At 39.1% G+C, this 20,337-nt stretch overlaps 1 protein-coding gene across 3 annotated transcripts in view; it reads left to right on the top strand.

Moving 5' to 3' along the window:
* ncor2 (nuclear receptor corepressor 2) overlaps positions 1–20,337 on the top strand; it is a 115,611-nt gene that overhangs the window by 55,924 nt on the left and 39,350 nt on the right. For all 3 annotated transcript variants that reach the window (XM_044111355.1, XM_044111357.1, XM_044111356.1), the window contains exons 7-17: positions 1,277–1,333; positions 1,657–1,709; positions 7,590–7,656; positions 8,931–9,103; positions 9,213–9,306; positions 11,535–11,713; positions 12,266–12,320; positions 12,403–12,498; positions 15,444–15,658; positions 18,032–18,192; positions 19,322–19,384. In XM_044111355.1, coding sequence (XP_043967290.1) covers positions 1,277–1,333; positions 1,657–1,709; positions 7,590–7,656; positions 8,931–9,103; positions 9,213–9,306; positions 11,535–11,713; positions 12,266–12,320; positions 12,403–12,498; positions 15,444–15,658; positions 18,032–18,192; positions 19,322–19,384 — 1,213 coding nt within the window. The remainder of the gene's footprint in view (positions 1–1,276; positions 1,334–1,656; positions 1,710–7,589; positions 7,657–8,930; positions 9,104–9,212; positions 9,307–11,534; positions 11,714–12,265; positions 12,321–12,402; positions 12,499–15,443; positions 15,659–18,031; positions 18,193–19,321; positions 19,385–20,337) is intronic.

Below are 20,337 nucleotides of genomic sequence, written 5' to 3'. Positions count from 1 at the left end.
GACAATAAAAATTATGATTTAAAAAAAATTATTCCTTCTATTTTAGATAACTGTATGCCTGCGACTGCATGGCAAAGCATTTATAGCAATACAAACAAATGTTGTTGTTGAAAACCATTTCAATTTAAAATTGGCTTCTCCAGGATTGTAAGACTAAACTGCACACAGTATTTTTTAACTTACTGATATTTTTTGATGCTCTCGTGAAACAGTGAAGAAAAATGTAAAAATAACATTTCCGATAATGCAGTTTTTAAAAATTTAATATCACTGATTCAAATTTATCAAGACAACGATAAATCAAAATTAAATGATAAACGATACAATAAATGTGCACCAATTTCTGCTGCCGATTCTAGACATCAAGCAATTGCAGAAATGTGTCGTCGCGGAAAATGTTAGCATCAATATTAGCATTTTCCTTCAAAATTTTTTAACAGAGTCATTTAAAACCATGAAGGTTTTTGTCCCTGCTACATGAAAGCAAAGTTATAACATGTTCTCTGAACATGATGATTGTCTAACTTTTAGAGTTCAACTTGTTTTCAGTCTGCTGAGGATATTTAAGCAGCATTAGGTTAAATATCCTAACCTAATATAAAGAAATAAAAGCTGCCACTGAAATGTGGCCTGGCCCGCTCTGTCACTGTCAACAGCCTTAAAATGTCACTACATGCACCAAGGCCATCTGTACATTGCAAATGAAGGAGAAGAGTACAGCGAGAATATTGCTTTGGCGTTTGGAAAGATGTATACACATTTGTCTGGTGGAGCTAAATATCTATGTAAGGATGCAGAGAAGATTAGATTGACTTAGATTGACTTTTTCCTTAATGGTCAAACATCTCTGTTCTCCAGCTCTGAAGTGCCCCCCTACACTTCTCCATCTCCATCCCCCCCTCCTTCTCTCCCACTTTTTTAGTCTACTCCCACTTGCTTTCATGCCTTCCTGCTCTTTCTCTCTAACCTTTCTCTGCTCAGGGTAGGTGAGTAATCTTTCTCTTTTTTTCTTGCTGGAGAAGAGGAAGAGAGAGAGAGAGCGAGCGAGCAACAGAGAGAGAGAGAGTGAGCTGTGGCCCAGCTTGAGTTAAAAGCTCTAATAATAGGCAGCGGGTCCAGCTCTCCATCTATCCATGCATCCAGCCCCGTCCACCCTTTGTAGCAAGCTGTGTTTTTTTGATTTTTTTCCCTTGGTGATCTAGTGAGCGTGTTCCCCGCGTTGCCGTGGTGATGGCAGCTGGCTAATGTGCTCCTTCTGTTTGTCTTTTCTCATCAGAAAAAGGCAGAAGAGGCTCATAGGATCCTGGAGGGGCTGGGACCCAGAGTGGAACTGGTGAGTAGCGACTTTTACTTTGTGTAGACTTTTCTTCCCATCTTTGTGTGCTCTTCTCTCCTTAAATTTTTAAACATAGAGCAGCAAATCGGCTGCTGCAGAGCTCAGCTCTGCCTCAGGGGGCGCTCATTCTGCAAAACTTTAGCTTAAAAATAGATCTAATTATTTGACCTCTTCATTAGTTCCGAGGTTTTTTATTACTTCTCTAATTGATCACATGTTTAATTTTTTTTTTTTTTTATTCAGGGGAAACTAATTTAGGCCTTTTTGCCATTTTGTAACCTCTTTAAGTGTTTTATTTATTGTTTGTCCTGTTGTTGCAGCCTTTGTACAATCAGCCATCTGATACCAAACAATACCATGAGAACATCAAGATGTAAGTCTTACTCCACATTTGTCATATTTACAGTATTTATCTAATTTTTGGTTGATTTAAAAAGAATTCCATCCTCAACAGTAAACTATACATTGAAGACATCTGAAATTAGATTATTATAGTACATTATAGTGCATTATAGTACAACTATGGCAAGTAATGGTTTCAAGAACACTAACAATTTTAGCATACTCTTTGTGTATTTTGAAGGTGTTTTTTTTTTTTAGAAGAGATAGCAGGGAAAGTGCTGTGGTTGGCATTTTCCCATCACTTGTTGCATGTTGTTGATCAGATCTAGGCAGTAGAGCGCCACCTATCCCTCTTATGAAGGTAATACTGTTTGAAGATGATAGTTTAGACGCTGCTGGCAGCATGTTTGTTAAGCTGCTGACTACAGATTGGCTACGTGAGCAGATGGCTTGACTAACTAGCTACAGTTTGTTTTTCATTGTTACATTTGACAGAACAGAACAGCAAAACAATGTGGTGTTTTGCAAAATTTTTGCTAAATTTTCCAGTATTGTTAGGAAAACTTAAGAACACTGAATAAAGACCAACTTACTGTACAGTGAGGACTTGTTGGAAATTTACGAGTGTAGTTATGAAAACTGTAGACTCTGTGCAGCTTTAAAAACATTACAAAATGTGCATGTGTATTTGTGCTTAAAAAAACAAAACTATTGGAAGAAGTGAATACTACAAACAGAAATGTGGAAAAATAGCAGTAATTTTATTTTAAATGAGAAAAACTGCAAATGACAGCAGGGATGTAAACGCATATTGTTGGGAGCAGTGATGCAGGGAGGAAGGATCTGTTGTAATGCATAAAGATTCCTGGATTTATATTTGATATCAACCCAGATCTAAAAATTTGGATTGATATCTGATAATTAATGTTGCTGTTTTGGCCAATGTTTATGAATATTATAAATATTTTATTGCCCTTTGACTCGGTTTTAAGAAAAACAAGTATGCTGCTGACATTGATTCTCTGCTGCTGCTTAGAAACCCCACAGTCTTGTGCTGCATCACTATCACTTTCATATGCTCAAACAAATCCCACATGACCAAACCCCAGCCCCTCCCAAAATACATACACAAATGGCAGTAAGATGGAAGTGGATATCTGTTATTAATATGAGCCCACTTTTAGAAATCACATTAATATCAATATGTCAGAAAATTACTAACATTGGTTGATGGTAGTGGTTTTATTATTGGGGTGTCATGCATCCCTAATAATTTAGTATGTTATTGATAACTTTAGTATCAGTAAGTTAACAATAGTGTTTTTTAAAGTTTGTTTTTGTTGTTTTTAACAACTCTCGGTGCCTGTTTGGTTGCCTCGATGCCTGCTGTGCATCTTGTCGCCCTGTGTCACTGTGTCCTTGTGTAAGACATTGGCCAATTTCAGATGTTCACAGGGAGAGGCTTTCCCACGAAGACGCTCACTCGGCGTTGCTGAAAAATGAGTCTTTGTTGCTTAGTTACTCTGTCTCTGACATTTGGAGCCCATCATGTAGGACTTGCCCATGTTTTACTGTAAAACTTGTGGGAATAATCATATTTCAGCTGCACGTTTAATGTCCAATCATGCTTGTGTGTCCCACTCCGCCCTTTAGTGTCAAGTGTGCAACATCGTGTTCACTCAGACAAACACAGCTGTGATGTAATTAGGTCTGTAGGGCTATATAACTGGGGTTTGTAATAAAAACTGGGTGGGCTATTGAACTCTTGTCTCCTGGGGCCTTTTACGTGTTCTACAAACATGTTGGATGTTCATATTTTGGGTTTTACACAATTCCATATTGATTTAGTATGAGGAAGGATTTCTTGAAACAAACGTACTCTATGGTCTACCCTTGATTTAGTCGGGGTTTAAAGAATGATCATGTGATGTGAAAAAGGGCTCGCTCTCATGTTTTGATGACCTTTAAAATGTAACTTAAGGCTGCAGAAACTTTCCCTGTTTTGACCACAGTGCTTATTTTGTTGGCTTGTGATTATGATTACCACTTACAGCTGCAGTGTTAATAACGAGGCACATTTTTCAGTCGTTTATTTATGGGCCAGACTAACACTTATTAAATTTACACTTGGGTGTTAAATTAAGTAAAACAAATAGATTTGTCATACTATGGTCAGCATCTGCATGTGTTTACGGCTGACTCTCTGAGATTGGGATGGGCTTCAGAAAACGACGCGGAGTCGATCTCAGGAAAAGAGATGAGGAGCAGCAGACAACGGACCACATGAGACTGTTTAACATGACGACATGTGACAGAGGGAGGAAACAGCTGGACTGTTTTAAGAAATCTCAAAATAAGGGACAACCGTCATATTCTGATGTCCAGATAATCAACAACAGCATGTCAGAACAACCCGAGCAGTTCCTTTGCGTTTGTGGCCATGATTACTAATATAAAGCATCAGTCAGGATTACGTACAGGCGTGACTTGGGCTGTAACTAATGATTATATTAGTCATCGATTGCTCTGTCAGATTTCTAACTAGTCGACTGTCTAAAGTCATCTTAGGCCTGTCGCAATAAGCAGTAAATCAATTAATCGCATGATAAATTAAAACAAGCTCAATCGCTTCTATTTGCAAGATTTATTGTTTTACCCTCTCTCTCTTTCTACCAAACACTGAATGACAAAACTCTTCATTCTGGTGCTTTGATCTCAATTTATTTTATTTTATTTTTTTTGGAGGACAATTTTATTGACAGACTGTCATTCACTTTATTTGTTGCTTCTGTTGTGTTTTTTATAACGGATGTTTAAAAGGTCTTCCAGTTCCAGTGTTAAATCTTCATAAGAGTGTAAAATTTATTAATCTTTGAAAATGTGCTCTTGCATTATTATGCCATTACATTATATTCCTTGGAAATTGTCTGAAACAACTTTATTATCATTTATCGCAATAACTTCTGGGACAGTTTATTACCCATCAAAATGTGTTATCTTACCCTGAAGTGACTCAGCCTTCGTTCTCACAGTAGGTAAATGTGAGCCAAATTCACTCTTTTTTTTTTTTTCCCAAATCAGAATTTTTCTTGGCACTCTGAACGACCAAATTTTGATCTTTTCACCCATAAAAAAATCGAATCTGTGCCATTTCCAGATGTGGCACTAATTCGGATGCGTATCTGACCTGCAGTCTGAACGATCATGTCGCGTTTTGCTTGGCAATATTGTGAGACATGCGTCATAATTCTGCAGCAGAAGAAGTCGCACACTCTAAATCCAGATGTAAACAATAGGTGAAAACAAAAATTATGAACTTATGAATGGAGTCTGCCAGTGAAGCACATCACGTCTCAACCCCACAACTCTTGGCTCTGACGACACATCCAAACACACTTTTCTACAGAAGTTGCACTTATTGCTCCACAAAAGGACATTGCTTTGTTTTTATTCCCTGGCCTTATGATCTTGTGATGATGCGGTCGGCTCCCATTGCTGAATTAACTTTAAAATCGTTCCATAAATTGGTCCATCCATTGCTACTTCCGTAAACAGTACGCTGCTGTGTGACGTCTATTGCAGTGGAGTTTAATTAGTAGAATCAATGACGACAATAAAGGATTTCAGCCAAAAATCGGAATCCAGCATCAACACCTGCTGTGAACGAAGCCTTGGAGGTCTCCTAATCTCTATTCTTTCATGAGACTGCAGACAAGGATGTTCTTTTTTGTGTTACAGAATCACAAATGATTAAAAATAGAAAGATTAAAAAAAAAATCTAATTTGATGGACGGTGTCATATTTAATTTTCATCGGGTGACCAAAAGAAAGTATTTTAAAAGCAGGATGTTTTTTTTCTCAGCAGTTTCGGTGGCTAAAAATTTCATCCATGTAAAGTTTTTTTGAAGAAGATTTTAACTCACAGAGACACATCTGAAGGTTGTCATGGGGTTTTTCTTCCACCACTGACAGAGTAGCTCAGGCACAGCGGCATACCACAAGACAATCCTGAACTATTAACTGCTCATTGCCGTCTTCACTCCTTTTGATCCCTGCGCCGTTTGATCAGTATTATTGCCTCAAAGCAATTAACTGAAAACCGCTTTCACTCCGTCTTTGTGCGCGCGTTATTAAATCCCAGTGTGTCAGTTTGACCGAGCACAATTAGCTTCTTTGTTTTGTTAACCGGTTTGATAAGTTTGGCATTGATCCCCGTCGGCAGCGATGGCTACCGATATCTCTGCGAGCACAATTCCCTCCTCCTGGTTCGCATCCCGCACACACACGCACACACACGCACACGCACACCCACACACAGACACACACACACACACGCACATACACAGTCAGCTGATGAAAAGTAGGCCGAAATCCCGGTATAACTGCACACACTGAGGACAAAATGTTGAAGTTCAGGCCTTTTTTTTTCTTTTCTTTTGCTCAGCTAGCAAGCCTGAGCAAAAACAACTGCAAAACATCTATCGCAAGTCTGCATGTAATGAATCTTTCAGCTTTCGTGTTTTTTTAAGTGTTATGCCAAATTACGGCGTTCTCCAATATCTTAGAAAACGCCCGGGCTTGGTGCGGGACAAAGGGAACCTTTTTGCAGGTTACTAATCTCACCTTTTGCCATCTGCTGTTCAGAGGACAATACCATTTCTGTCTTTTGAGAAGATCTACTTTATCAGGGTTGGATTTAATTTTGTGTGTGTGCGTCTGTGTGTGCGCGCTTCACCAGATAGGTTCTCACCTGTTGTGCACAACACGGGTATATCACCTCTATGCAGCTGGATTTACAGTTATTTTTCTTGCTGCAAAGTCATGGCCCAGCATATGTAATTATTTCTAGAAATCAATTTATGTTTTTTTTTTTTTTTTTTTTTTTTAGACGAGGAAAATCTGTGCACGTTTGCTCCCCTTCATAAAAGCCATATTATGTTGAGATTACCTCACGCACCAACGGATGGCACCTTTTTTTTTTTTGTTAGTCGTGTGTCCTTGCCTCGGTCCAGCGGGAACCAGCAGCTCAGCCGAAGTGTCTAACATAGACTAAGATTACATTAATCAGTGGAGAGCATGACCTTACAAGTGACAGATTAAGTGTCGGGAATAAAACTCTTGTCTTGCAGCGAAGAAAGAGACAAACCGAGCAGCTGCCTAAGGAGATTACTGGCCTTGACCTTTATTTGAAGCTACTCGTCTGGCCGTTCCAAACACAGACAAGTTTTATAAGTTTGGCTCCCCTCGCTGTCCCTTCCACCCAGAAGCGAGATTGAGTTTATCGAGCGGCTCCACTAAGGGACCGGCGTAGTTTCTGTTTATGTGAAAGTGCAATGTAAGATTGTTTTTTATTTACCATTCATGCTGTAAAGAATTGAGGTTGAAAAGTGCAAATACACTGCCTCACAGCAGTCAAAATGTTGCACACTACATCTGGAAGCAGCAATGACATATAATTTTTTTTCATTGGGGTTTTGGATGAGCTAGATAAAGTTAAAGTTCTGCGTAATTGAGAAGTGGAGCAAACACTGCTGATATTTTTTACTAAAACAAAACACTGTCTGCATTTGTGTTTTATTTGGGGATATTGCGGTTTAGCTTGTCGCAATAAATCTATTCATATCATGATACATTCAGCCTCGCTAAATTACACACCTTTCAGATTTTATTTGCAAAACCTTGAAAACCATCTGTCATCTACCGACACATCTAATTGTGTTGGTTTGTCACATGAAATCTCTTAATAAAATCAATTGGGAAAACATTCAATAGACATAAAGACACTGTATATTCGGGGAAACCAAGTACTTGAAAAGATGTGACGAATGTAAAGTCCAACCTTTGACATATAGCCTCTTTCTGTTTCAGTGTCATGTGGTTTATTCCTAACTTTCCTCTTTTATCCGTGCAGAAACCACGCCATGAGGAAGAAGCTCATCTTGTATTTCAAAAGGAGGAATCACGCTCGTAAGCAGTGGGTAAGTAGAAAACTCCGTTTGTGACTCAGCTGGGACTCGGCCAATGACAGATGACTGGTGTGAAACCGAACCAGCTGCTCCTCGAAGTGAGTGGCCATTTTAGACCTGCTGAAGACTGGGGGGGGGAAGATAAAACGCTCTGTTCAGGTCCCTGGGAAAGCAGGAAACGAATAGAAAAAGGTTTCCCTATGTCTCTTGAATTAATTTTCAGCCTAACAACCGCATTGAACATTTTGAAATGTTGAGGTTTTTTTGATTGAAATCCAAAAAGCATGGCTGTAAAAATTGAGGATGTTTGCGAATCGGCTGTCAAATGTCCTCAAGATTGATGCTTTTCCTCTCTTTTAAACGTATTTGATGCAAGACCGAATGAAAGTCTGAGCCATGGGTTAGTGTCTCTCCTCCTCTCATGTTGTGGGGGAGGCAGCTGTATGTGCAGAGATATCGCCGTGGAGTTTATGGGCCCTCTGAGGGTCATGTCTCCACCAGGGTTAATAGGTTGTCTGTGATGGAGGCAGAAAAACTGCACCGTCTGTCTGCCAGACCTCTGCTCCAAATCCCAACTCTACATAAAACACTTTAGGGCTGCAAACTAATGATTATTTCAGCGATCAATTATTCTATTGCTTATTCTGACGATTAATCGGACAAAAAAAAATGTACAGATTTTCATTTACCCACTTAAGCCTTTTTTTTTTAAACAATTTTTTTAGTACATTAAGTGATGCAAATAGGCAAATAATTCAGTTACTTAAAAAGATAAAATAAAAGAGCATTCCATTACTGTGCTATTAATCATTTGTCACAAAGGATGTATCTACAGCTAAAGAAATACTGTTTATTAAGCCGTTTTTTATTTATTTATTTTTACTTAAAATTGAATAGTAAAAGGTCCTTAGGAGTGTTATTTTTAACAGAATTTAAACTGGCTTTAGCTGAAACTATGCCACTTAAGGATTTTTTTAATAGACTGTATTTCCAAAGAGTTTTTGTCTTAATTTATTTTTTTTTTAGCTTAGTTACTGCTCCCAGTATGTTCTTTAATAAAATGGCCCTTTTTAAAATAAATAAATAAAATCTGGCCACTTCGGTTAACGATTAATCAGTTACCAAATTAGTTGACGATTATTTCAGTAAACAATTAATCACAATTAAATTAAATTAAATTAATTAATCACAATTAGTTAAATGAATTTGATTTATCGTTTTAGGTCTAGAACATTCTGCCTGTCACTCTGCTTCCTCTGAGGTATTTTCTCGATCCAATCTTGCAGGAGCAGAAGTTCTGCCAGCGGTATGACCAGCTAATGGAGGCCTGGGAGAAGAAAGTGGAGCGCATTGAAAACAACCCGCGGCGCCGGGCCAAGGAGAGCAAGGTGCGGGAGTACTACGAAAAGCAGTTCCCAGAGATCCGCAAGCAGAGAGAGATGCAGGAACGGATGCAGAGGTGGGATTTCACTAAAGACGCGTAGCAGAGCGTGACCGCCACCGGTGCTCTGTTATGGCCGCCGTTGTGAAGAGTCGCCAACAGGATTTCTGCATTTGTGTGTCTGCAGCCGTGTTGGGCAGCGAGGAGGTGGCCTCACCTCATCCGCAGCCCGCAGTGAACATGAAGTCTCCGAAATCATTGATGGAATATCAGAGCATGAGGTAAGCTCTTTCTGTTAAAATTGGTCTGACCCCCACCTGAAATTGCCCTTTGGCAACTGTTGGGTTGAAATGCGAGTCTGCAAGAGGAAGGTAAGTTTTGTTCAGAAAGTTCATAGGCAGTTGAAGTTTTGGATTCTTTACACTCTGTTACAAACTTTTAACTTATTTTCAGACATCCTGTTTTTAATTTTGCTTCTTTTTTTTTTTTTTTTGACAATTCATGGAGACCACAGATTGTGTAGCTTTAAACCATTTATACATTTCCTCACCCAGAACCCAGTTTCTCTCCAGCCTCCATGTTGTGCTTCAAAGTTCTTGTTGAAATGTGATCTAAACCCCAAGTTTGTTAAACTGACCGGGGAACCGGGCAAGAAATTGATTTTATTGATTAATCAAAGTTTTTGATTTTGAAAATTAAATTTTAGGAAAATCTGGATATTTTGGGATTCCATAGTTCATGCTATCAGGATCCAAAGCCTGCCATCTTATCAAACAAGCCTGTTTGACAGCTTATATTTACCTGGAAGATTGAAAATATTTTCTGTCATTTGTAATTTCTTTTTCAGCAGTGAAGCAAAGGTTTTTTTTTTGGTTTTTTTTACTGAAATCTAAAATGTAATTTTGCGTGTAAAAAATTGGGGATTTCATTTTTAAGCCAAATTGCCCAACCCCAACTGGCAGCAACTTGAGTTAAAACACTATTTATTTAATTATTATTATAATATAGTTTGGACCAGTTTACTGCTAAGAGTCTAAATGGAACCACAGTTTTGCAAAAATAATTTTGTAGACATGTAATTTTGTAAAAATTAATTGATAAAAAAAAAATCAAAGAATGAGTTTTCACAAGAATATTTCTCATTTTTACTGCAGGAAGATTAATTTAGCAAGGCAGAACTGTATTTTTGGAAACAGCCTGGTAAACAGATAGTTCTTACTAATGCAGCAGGAAGCAGTGATGGAGATTTCTGATGGCAGGCTGCCAAACATTTCCAGCTTTTTGACATAACTCCTCTCAGTTTAAACTCACTCACTCACGCTGACTCATTGTTCCACAATGCTTACATTCAAATACACAGATGAAGTCATCTAACGTTTAGGTAAATATTAATAAATTAAATGTAAGAAACATAGACTTGCTTTCAATTTTGTGAGATAAAAGCTGGGCTTTATTTACAATATACTAATAATGGCTTGTTTAATATCCAATAATCAATCAGTCATAAAAAAAAAACTCTGTTGACATTGCAGGAATTAAATCTTCCTTACATTCTTATTACTGACCGGCTTTTTTCTTTGTACCCACTTGGCTTTTTGATGGCTTTATCTTTGTTTTTGAGCTCCACGTGTTTAAGGTTGGAAGATCTCATTGCCATCACCCTAATCATTCATTCCCTCTCAGATCTCTAAAGAATTGAAATTAATCAAAAGATTTTAAAAGTTTATTTTCAGCTAGCTGTTCTTCTGTCCAAAATATGATTTGAGAAAATTTGACTGGGGAAACTGTGAAGTTTTCAAAAGGAAACACAACATTAATGTCAATAAATCAAACATTTCTTGAGGTTTCAAGTTGATTTACATTAATTTTCTAACATTTGGGGTGGAATTGAAAGGCTGAATGTCTTCCCATTTTAACACCTTCACTGTCATTTACCATCAAAGATCCAGCCTCATGTTAAAGAGTTTTTATTGCTTAAATTTGTCAAACTGCTTACACTGTAGTATAGCATCATTTCATTGTTCTTTTCAAGACCCGATATTGATCACAGTGCATTTCGCAACCTGCTTAGTCAGCAGTAGAGCTGACTGGTGATAATGGGAACTTAGTGTTTTGTGTTTTTTAACGCCACAATATATAACAGATGTTTAACTGAAAATATCAAAAAACATTTTTAGAAACTTTTTCTGCTTGACACTAGAAACCATAACTGTGAAAATAAATCTGAACATCCTTATTATTAAGCTCAGGTTTGAAGAAAAATACATCTAAGAAAGCTTATTTTAAAGCAGAAAAAGGATCTGTACTCCTATGGGGTTGTACTGATGATTAAATTATAAACAGAACATAATTCAATGGCTTATCTCCTATTAAGTCGTTAGTTTTAAAAAGGGCCATGTCTTTACAAGACCAGAAGTGGTTTCTCTTTTAGCAGCAGTCCGTTTACTCCTGGATTTTTTTTCTCTCTCTCTCTTTGCTTTCTTTTTCCTCGTCTGTGTGGCACGTGCAGAACACGGAGAAGCAAATGCGGCAGCTGGCCGTCATCCCCCCTATGCTGTTCGACGCCGAGCAGCAACGCATCAAGTTCATCAACATGAACGGGCTGATGGACGACCCCATGAAGGTTTACAAGGACCGGCAGGTCATGAACATGTGGAGCGAGCAGGAGAGGGACACTTTCAGAGAGAAGTGAGAAATTTTTTTTCTTCTCTTTTTTTTCCCCCCCCCATTTATTCTAATTGTTACCGGTAAAATCTTTTCTCTCTGGTCAAATACTACATGAGTCAACTTAAGCTCCATACACGGAGTTCTTGGCAGCAACGTGTTTACAAGTTTTAATGTGCCTTACTCCCTATAAACTTTGAGTAACCGATAATAGGTCAGTGAGGGTTTTTTTTGTTTTGTTTTTGCTGGGGAAGTGAATCTTCCCCTTTCGTGAGAACTGAGAGGAGGCTGGGAGCTACCAAATCAAATCAAGAACCACACAGTAAAACTGGTGACTTTTAAGTTGCCCTCATACAAAGAGCTCTAGTTTCCTCTGTGGGTCACACTCACCAAAAACAAACACTTGCTGCCTTCACCAGTAACTGTCATCTGGGATGTTTCTTTCCACATCTAAGATGATTTAAATAAACTTTTATATTTCTCTTTTAGAGGTCATAATCTTTTTTTTTATGTTGTAATTTTTGTAGTCTTACTCTGGACGATTTAATTCTGACCAGCTTTGTTCTCCTCTTAAAGGTTCATCCAGCATCCTAAAAACTTTGGCCTGATTGCTTCTTTTCTAGAGAGAAAGGTATGAAATGCTTTTTCTTTCTGCCATTTTTGGAGTGATTTTGTGTTCTGAGGAAGTGAAAACCTTTACATTTGCATTTCAGACGGTGGCAGAGTGTGTGCTCTTTTACTACCTGACCAAAAAGAATGAAAACTACAAGAATATAGTGCGGAGGAACCGACGCCGAGGGAGATCTCTGGTACTATCACCTCTTAAAATCACCCTTTCATTCAAGTGGGAGGCATTTTGTTAATACTGTGTACAGGTACAAGTTTCCTGATGCTGAAAATGAATGCATATAGTGCTGCTGCTGAACATTAGCTAATAGATATGAAGCTTATTTACTATGTAACTTACTACTCTGAAAGTCATGTTATTTCCTGTTCTTAAACACAGTTGGCAAAGATTAGCAACATGTCTTTTGAAGATGTTTTTTATCATGAGAAAGCTGGACGGTGCTCATATGCAGAGGAACAGAATGGAAAATGTCGCTCTGACATCGTTTTCTTGAAGATGTTCGACCAGTTTCGGATTTCAGGCCTAAACATATATTAGACAAATCTTTAACCTTCTTAAACATTTGTGAACACACACCTTTTTTTGTTTGAGTTGTAATATATTGAGCTACAGGATTGTCCAATATGTATTTTCTTGGAGCTGCTTCACATTTTGTCATGCCATAAATCACAGAATTCAGTGGACTTTATTGGACTCTCTATGTGACAGACCGATGCGATGTCTGTCACATAGTCACTCATCCAGGAGGGACCCATTGACCCAGGAGAAACACTAAAAGCCCAGATTGCAGTTTGCAGCAAAGATCTTAATTTTTGGACAGATGTTCTGTGGTCTGGTGCAACTGTTTGGGCATAAGGACCATTGTTATATTTATAAGAAAAAGGAGGATGCTTGTCAGCCTGAGATCACCGTCTCAGCGGTGAAGTATCAGAGTGCCAACACCATTTTTGTTGGATTATTTTGCTGCAGGAGGAACTGGTACACTTCATAAAATAGATAGCATTGTGAAGAAAGAACATTATGGTGAAAATATTGAAGTAACATCAGCCTGGAAGTTAAGGTGGAGACACAGACAGGAAATTGACCTCATCGTATAGCCATAGTGGTTACAAATTGGCTTAAGGTCAACAAAGTCATTGTTTTGTTGTGGCCATCACAAAACTCTTATCAGTGCTCTAGAGAATTTGTGGGCAGATCTGAAAAAGCATACCAGTGAGAACATTTATGTAAACATTTGATTTTGAAAACATTAATAAATATATTTTTGACACATTACTCCTGTAATTACTGTGACATCAGCATTGCTTATTCTGTTGGAGCTTAAACAAGGTAGGTTTGGTCTGACTGATGTCTTTGGAGATTTTGAGATATTCAAAAAGCCCATAAGTCTGTTAAAGCTCAGTTAGTTTTGCTAATTAAATTTCTACCCTCTTTTTTTTTCTTAAACCGCCCACATTTTGTGCCTGTTCGTCTGAAGCTATTCATCAGACGCAGTGGTAGCGGCTACAGAAACGGCACTTTAATTTGCTCGTGACCTTTTCGTTCTGTGCCTGTCGTGACGTCTCCTGGCCTTCCTGATGAAGTCTGCACTTCGACGTTCGCTCCACAAGTTTTGTGTCGCATCCAATGAGCTCACAGTGACGGAAAAGGGGTGCTCAGAGGAGGAAGTGAAAGTGCATTGCTGTACATTGTATGAGCCGGAGAGAGACTAAGTCAAAGTGCTCCGTCCCTCTCTATGGGCGGTCACTAGATCAGCACTGGGGAGATTATTTCATGGGGTTTTAGTGATGACATGCAGGGAGAGAGAGACTTTTGACGCATCTTTTGTTCCACTTAATGTTCACTTACCATAAAACATCTATGAGTCAGTCTACGTATTGGTGCCGGTAGATGGTAGCAGCTTGTTTTTCCTGGATGAAGCAGCTAATGCAAAGATAGCTATTAGCAGAGACCAATTGTCAATATAATAAGATAATGCAGCACTGAAGGTTCTCTGGTCTGAGTGCGTGGCTGTAGAAGTCTAAACTCTAACCCCGAAAGCCCAGACGGGCAGGAAGCTGGTAAGGAAGTGGTTCTGGGTGCAGTTATACAGCAGAAATGCTCTGCTGTAATTTCAGAACTCTCATGTCCTGTTTTGTTTTACATCTTATGACAATTTGTAGATTTGACTTGAAGGTTAGCGGGTGTTCTGTAGCTGAATCGAAACCAAAACTCTGAATATAAGCGAGAGACAGAAAAGGCTTTTTCTTGTTGCAATGTTATTCAGAAACTTAGTTTGAGGAAGTCATTTCGTTAAAGTTCCAGTCGACCGGAGCTTGTGACGCGTGGAGGTAAAGTATTAAACATTGCATCTTTGAAGAATCGAACTTTTGAAAGATATTTGTGGGTAAGAGCTCCAGAGAACGGTGATGTTGCACCTTAACTTATGATGTGACTTGAAGTTTGTTCACAAATAGATTTTGAAAAATGTGGTGGGGGTGGAAAAAAAAATGCAGCTTTAGATATTAAATATTTAAATCAAGCAGCGATCTTGCAGTGATTAATCATGAGCAAAAGTTTAGCTAATAGGAATATAATTGAAGGTGATAAATCTCTCTGTAGCCTTAGGAAAACCCCCTTACCAGCGAGGCTAATCAAAAAAAAAAAAAAAGGCTTCAGTTTATTAGAGAGCACAAGTATGAGTCTAAGCAGCAATCTAGAAAAGGTCATGCAGCCTGATTAGTCCAGATTAATTCTGTTTCAGGGTGATGGGCTCATCAGGGCCAAAGCAGCGGTGGAAATGGATGCAATCGTTATTTAAAAGACTTAAGGGTATAATTGTTTCGACGCGGTGTTGTGATCCGAGGGTCTAAAGTGTTTATCCATCAAAACAAATGTTTTTCTCTTCGCTTATGAAACAAGTCTACTGTAAATGAGTCGTGCTGTCGAGCTGAAAGTGGTCCAAGATGTTAAACGAGACGCGTTATTTTTTTTTTCCCCCCCCTTCAGCCGACCGGCACGTTGGATATTTATAACCCGAAGCTTTTTACAGCATTCACAGCCAAAATCCACTATCGCTCAGCCGTGAAATGTTTTGGAGATGTGAAATTTACCGGAGCACTCCGATGTTTGTCCCTTTAATTGCAGCACGGCCAGCAGCAACAACAGCAGCAACAGCAACAGCAGCAGCAGCAGCAACAGCAACAGCAGCAGCAACAACAGCAGCAGCAACCGCAGCAGCAGCAGCAGCAGCAACAAGTGAACCGGAACAGCCAGGACGACAAGGAGAAGGAGGAAAAAGAGAAGGAGGGGGAGAGAGACGAAGAGAAAAATGAAGCTGAAGACAAGGAGGATGGAATGAAGTGAGCCGCTTTTGAATTGTTCTGATTCTTGCCTGACATGAAGGCTGTTCGGCACCCCAAAACCGTGTTAAAGTTATGAAATTTGTTCATTTCCTGACATGCACTTGTAGTCAAAAACTAAAGTTTGAGTCAGAGCTGGATAAGGAATCTAAAATCTACCACTAACTGCTTGGATAGCAGTATTAGGTAGTTGCTCTCCTATCTGTTTTTGTTTTTAACTGTCATCGCCAGAAAATGTTTCCTGGTGACATTTAAGTGATTTTCTAAAGTCACTGTTGGTTTGCATACGCTGTTGTTACCAATAGATCATCTGTAGCTTGATGCATAGTTTTTAATAGTTTGTATTGTTGAAGTGGGCAGAATGAATTGTAGTACTGAACAGTATTTACATATACAACTCTAGTGCTGAAACGATTAATCGACTATTGAAATAATCGTCAGGTAATTTTTAATTGATTAATTGTTAACTGGAGTTTACGAAAAGGCCACTTGCTGAAAAAGCAACATATTCAGAAGAGTTAATTTAGCCAAAACTGTGAAAAAATGTGTGCACTAAAGATGAAAAAGAAAACTTTTAATCTGTTAATATGTTCTACCAAGATCTTCTCAAATGTCATAGTTTTAGCTTCACACGCTTGAAGTTCACCAAAGGAAAGCGAAATTATTGGATTTTAGGCAATAAGATGCATATTTCCTTTAGAAACAAATTGAATTATTTATTTCTTCATCTTTCAAAATGTGTTTCTAATATTGTATAAAATAGTTCTAGAGGTTAAATGAAAAAAATCTGTATCCGATTAATTGTCAGAATAGTCAGTGACAGCCCAACACAACTCACTATCTGGGGTTTGTGTGTGGAAGCAGGAGGACAATAACGCTGTACACTAATTAGGCATAACATTATGACCACTGACAGGTGAAATAAATAACACTGCATATCTCGGTATCATGTCAGTTGTTACAATGTTATTTTTTGAGTCAGTTTTATTTAGCTTAACCCATGCATGCCCAAATAATGTAATCACATGCCACGTATTTTTCAGATGTGGTGAAGCCCTGAAAGTATGCATTTTGGAAAGCTAGAGTGGATTTTAAAATCTAGTTCTTTCAAAACCTACAGCCAGGCTATTCTCTTCCGGCAGCTGTTTTCTTTCTGCTTCTTTTCCCGATTCTCATCATGATGCCAGATCTTCTTTCTCCCACAAGTTTGAAGCTTTTGTCTTTTTTTGTTGTTTTTTTTATCCTGGATTGTTTTTTTTGTTTTGTTTTGTTTTTTCTTTCTGTGAAAAATAATCTCCGTAATTAAACCAGGTGTCACTTTGACACACTGTGTGTTGCATATCGTGTGTGTGTGTGTGTGTGTGTGTGTGGCACTGGGTGGGTGGACAGGTGGATGCAGTGATCAACGAGTGAATGTTTTCTGGCTGGGTTCCTGCAGAGGATGAAAAACAACAGATGGAATATCACGGCTTTCTGTTGCCTGTGAACTAAAATCTCTGTGTCTGCAGTTAGGTTGTTTATTATGCTGTCAGCTGAGGTTGTATCCTGCAGTTGTTTCAAGCAATGCCAGCTCATATTTATAAGCATGAAAAAGAAGATGATGATGATGGTGATGCTGGTGATGTTGATGAACCAATGGCCATTGCTCCCCTGAGTGAAAGGCCTGGGGACTCTGTGGCTCTTTGCACACCCTGCTGCTTGCGTGTCACCCCTGGCACAGCTGGCTCGCCTATATTTAGAGCGCTACTAGCTCCCTTTGGCAAGATTAATGGAGTAGGAGGAAGATGAATGGAGGAGCAGGAGGTTGAAGCTTTGTTTCCATCTCCTCCATGCCATTGTGGCGACACGCGATAAATTATCCTGAGAGTAAAAAAGAATGAAAGAGCGGTGTAGGCATATTGTACATAATCACAATTTGCTCCCTAACATCTCTTGCTAAGCAAGATTCCATTGTCTTTTCAAATTGCCCAGAAATATGTGTATTTTAACTTCAATTAGATAACTAAAAAAAAAAAAAAAAACCTGAATTGTGTGATTTAAAATTTTTTTTTTTTTTCTTATTTGCGTTAGGGATCGTCAATAAGTAAGGTTAAAGTCCTAGCCGTTCCAGGCCTTTTTTATCTCCTCAAACAACAATTTTGGTGTGTCTGGCACCATTGTACTGTCGAAGCCTCAAATTCTGTCCGTTTAAAAACAATTTTGCACTAATTCCAGTTTTCTGGTCGAACACAGACCTTTCAAAAGCCTGACCTTCTGATTCTGACTTGATGGTGACTGGGTGTTCTGATAGGACAAGGATCCCAACCACACCCTGCTTTTGTTAATTTATTAAATTGTAGCATTTCTGACTCTGTCGTCGTCTCTAAAACGCAGGGATGACACTTCTGGAGAAGATGCCGAAGACAAGGAGCCCACTGTGGCTTTCAAGGGAAGGCGAACAGCGAACAGTCAGGGCCGCCGCAAAGGCCGCGATACCCGCTCCATGAACAGCGAAGGAGAGGAGACCACCACTCCGCCGCTCAGCAACGAGCTAGGTTAGTACAAATGAGTCTCCTTTCATTTTCTTATCTTTTTTTTTTTTTTAATCTTTACTAAAAGTCATGAATGTTGAGGGGAGATTGCAATTTGAAACGCTGCTTCAGAAAAACACAAAATCCTGAAAGTGTAGGACAAATCAAATCAATAATAATCTTTCATCACAGAACAATTTGTGAAGTCTTTATCACTATAATCACTAAGAATAAATGGCAAAAAAACCTAAAGTTTGTATTTTTAAATTATTAAATAAAATTACGTAGAAGTTCTAACATCAGTGATATTAGACAGACAGGGTGACCTTTGATCTACTTTGTAGCCTCATGTTCTGAGCCACCAGAGTGTACTGTTGTTCTTCTGTGCTCATTGTTTTCTTTTGCGAACTCTTTTAACGAAAGGGACACATAATTGGCATTACTCAAATGAAGTCTGTCTGAAATTTTTCTGCCTCAAAAACAGAACTATTTCTTAAGAACAAATAGTCGTGCTACGCAGTATTTTCCTGCTTAGATTTCCTTCCCCCTCAGATAGTAATTCAGTCATGTAACGCTTTAGCTCCGGGCCAGAACAGGATTTGTGATGTTTCAGCAGTTGTGTGTGCATGCCGCAGTCGTTCAGTCACAGGGATTCCCCAGGTGACAAAGGGTGGAGGGGTGGGGGGGCGGCTGGCAGGAAGCAGCCCCACCTTTGCCACTGTTTGGTCTTCTGCTGGTTAGCGTTGCCAACCGGCCCACTGTGCCCTTCACAGGTCCATACAGAGGACGTATAAGTGCAGGCTCCAGCCCTCCTGACAGCCTGGCTCACAGCCTATGCAGGGACAGCAGCCAGTTGTTATGTCTATAATCATTAACTGACTTCTCTCCTTGGATTTCCTGCTTCCTCCATCTAAAACAAATAGTCCTTAGCAACCAAAGCTGCTGTGCTTCAGTGCAAGCTGCCCTCCCTTCTGTCTCCCCCACCCTTTGATTGTTTTGTTTTTTTCCCTTCTTCAATTCATTTCTCTTCTTCCTTTCCTAATGTCAGTCACTCCCTAACTGACTTCATGACAACTGCCCGCTCCCCCGCCTCCTCCCGCCTTCTCTAACTCGCTGCTTCTCTATTTTTTTTTTTTTTTTTTTTTTTTGACAGCCAATCTGGAAATGAATGAGAGCTCTCGCTGGACTGAAGAAGAGATGGAAACAGCCAAAAAAGGTAATGCAGATTAAACTTTTTCGTCTTCTCGCTCCGGCAGCCTTGCTGTGTGTTGTAACGCTGTCGTCGGATCAATGAACCTTAGCCGCCCGAGCGACGTTTGAAAGCATCGCCGACCGATGCGGGTGTGACTTCCTGTTGGAGAGGCGGCAGCTGCCACGTGCTGCGAGGTTGTGTCTGAGCTTGTGCTTCTCAGTCTGCCTGAAAAGGCATTTGTTGCTCTTTGGAGCCGTTTCCTTTTCTCTGTGGGTCAAGGCAGTTCGGCTTTTATCAGAGAGGCTGTAAAGTCTGTCCCTTATCAGCAAGCCCTGCGAATGCAGCAGTCATTAACTCGGGCTGTTTATTGTCCCTGACTGAAGATTACCCAAAAGCCTATGGCTGATTTGCAGAGGTCACTGCCATCCTGCCCGTTTTTGCTCGGCACTAGCTCTGTGTGTGTGTGTGTGTGTGTGTGTGAGTGTTACCCAGAGTATTTGATTTGTATATTGGTTGAACCTCAGTTACTGATTGATTGAGCGTCTCAGATTCAGTGAGCTCTTCTGCATTCAGCTTTTCTATGTGGGATTCTTTGATCTTCAGTGATGATTTCCTTCAAATATGTTTAGTTATCATGCTGAATTTAAAAATTTAATTTTATTTTGACTTTTTGCATTAGTAGGTTTTCACCATTCTATGTGGAATAAATATCCTTTTTAATCTAGAGATCCACCAATTAGAATATTTCTGTTTAATCTCGGCTACCTGGTTTTTGTTATATAAACTATAGCTGAGTCCACTTTTTCTTCAACAATTATGTAAAGATTTGAACAATATACAAGTCACCAATAATTTTTAGAATGTTTTTGATTTTTTTTTCTTTTTTTTTTTCAAACAAGGACAAAATTATTACCAAGTTGACATTTTTCGCTGTCTTAAGCATCCAAAAGACTTGGTTTTTGGTAACATGGTACCAA

This window comes from Gambusia affinis, linkage group LG03 (assembly GCF_019740435.1).
Source record: "Gambusia affinis linkage group LG03, SWU_Gaff_1.0, whole genome shotgun sequence".
In the NCBI taxonomy this organism is placed as follows: domain Eukaryota; kingdom Metazoa; phylum Chordata; class Actinopteri; order Cyprinodontiformes; family Poeciliidae; genus Gambusia; species Gambusia affinis.
The sequence above is the reverse complement of the archived record's forward strand: the minus strand, read 5'-3'. Positions and strand labels throughout refer to the sequence as shown.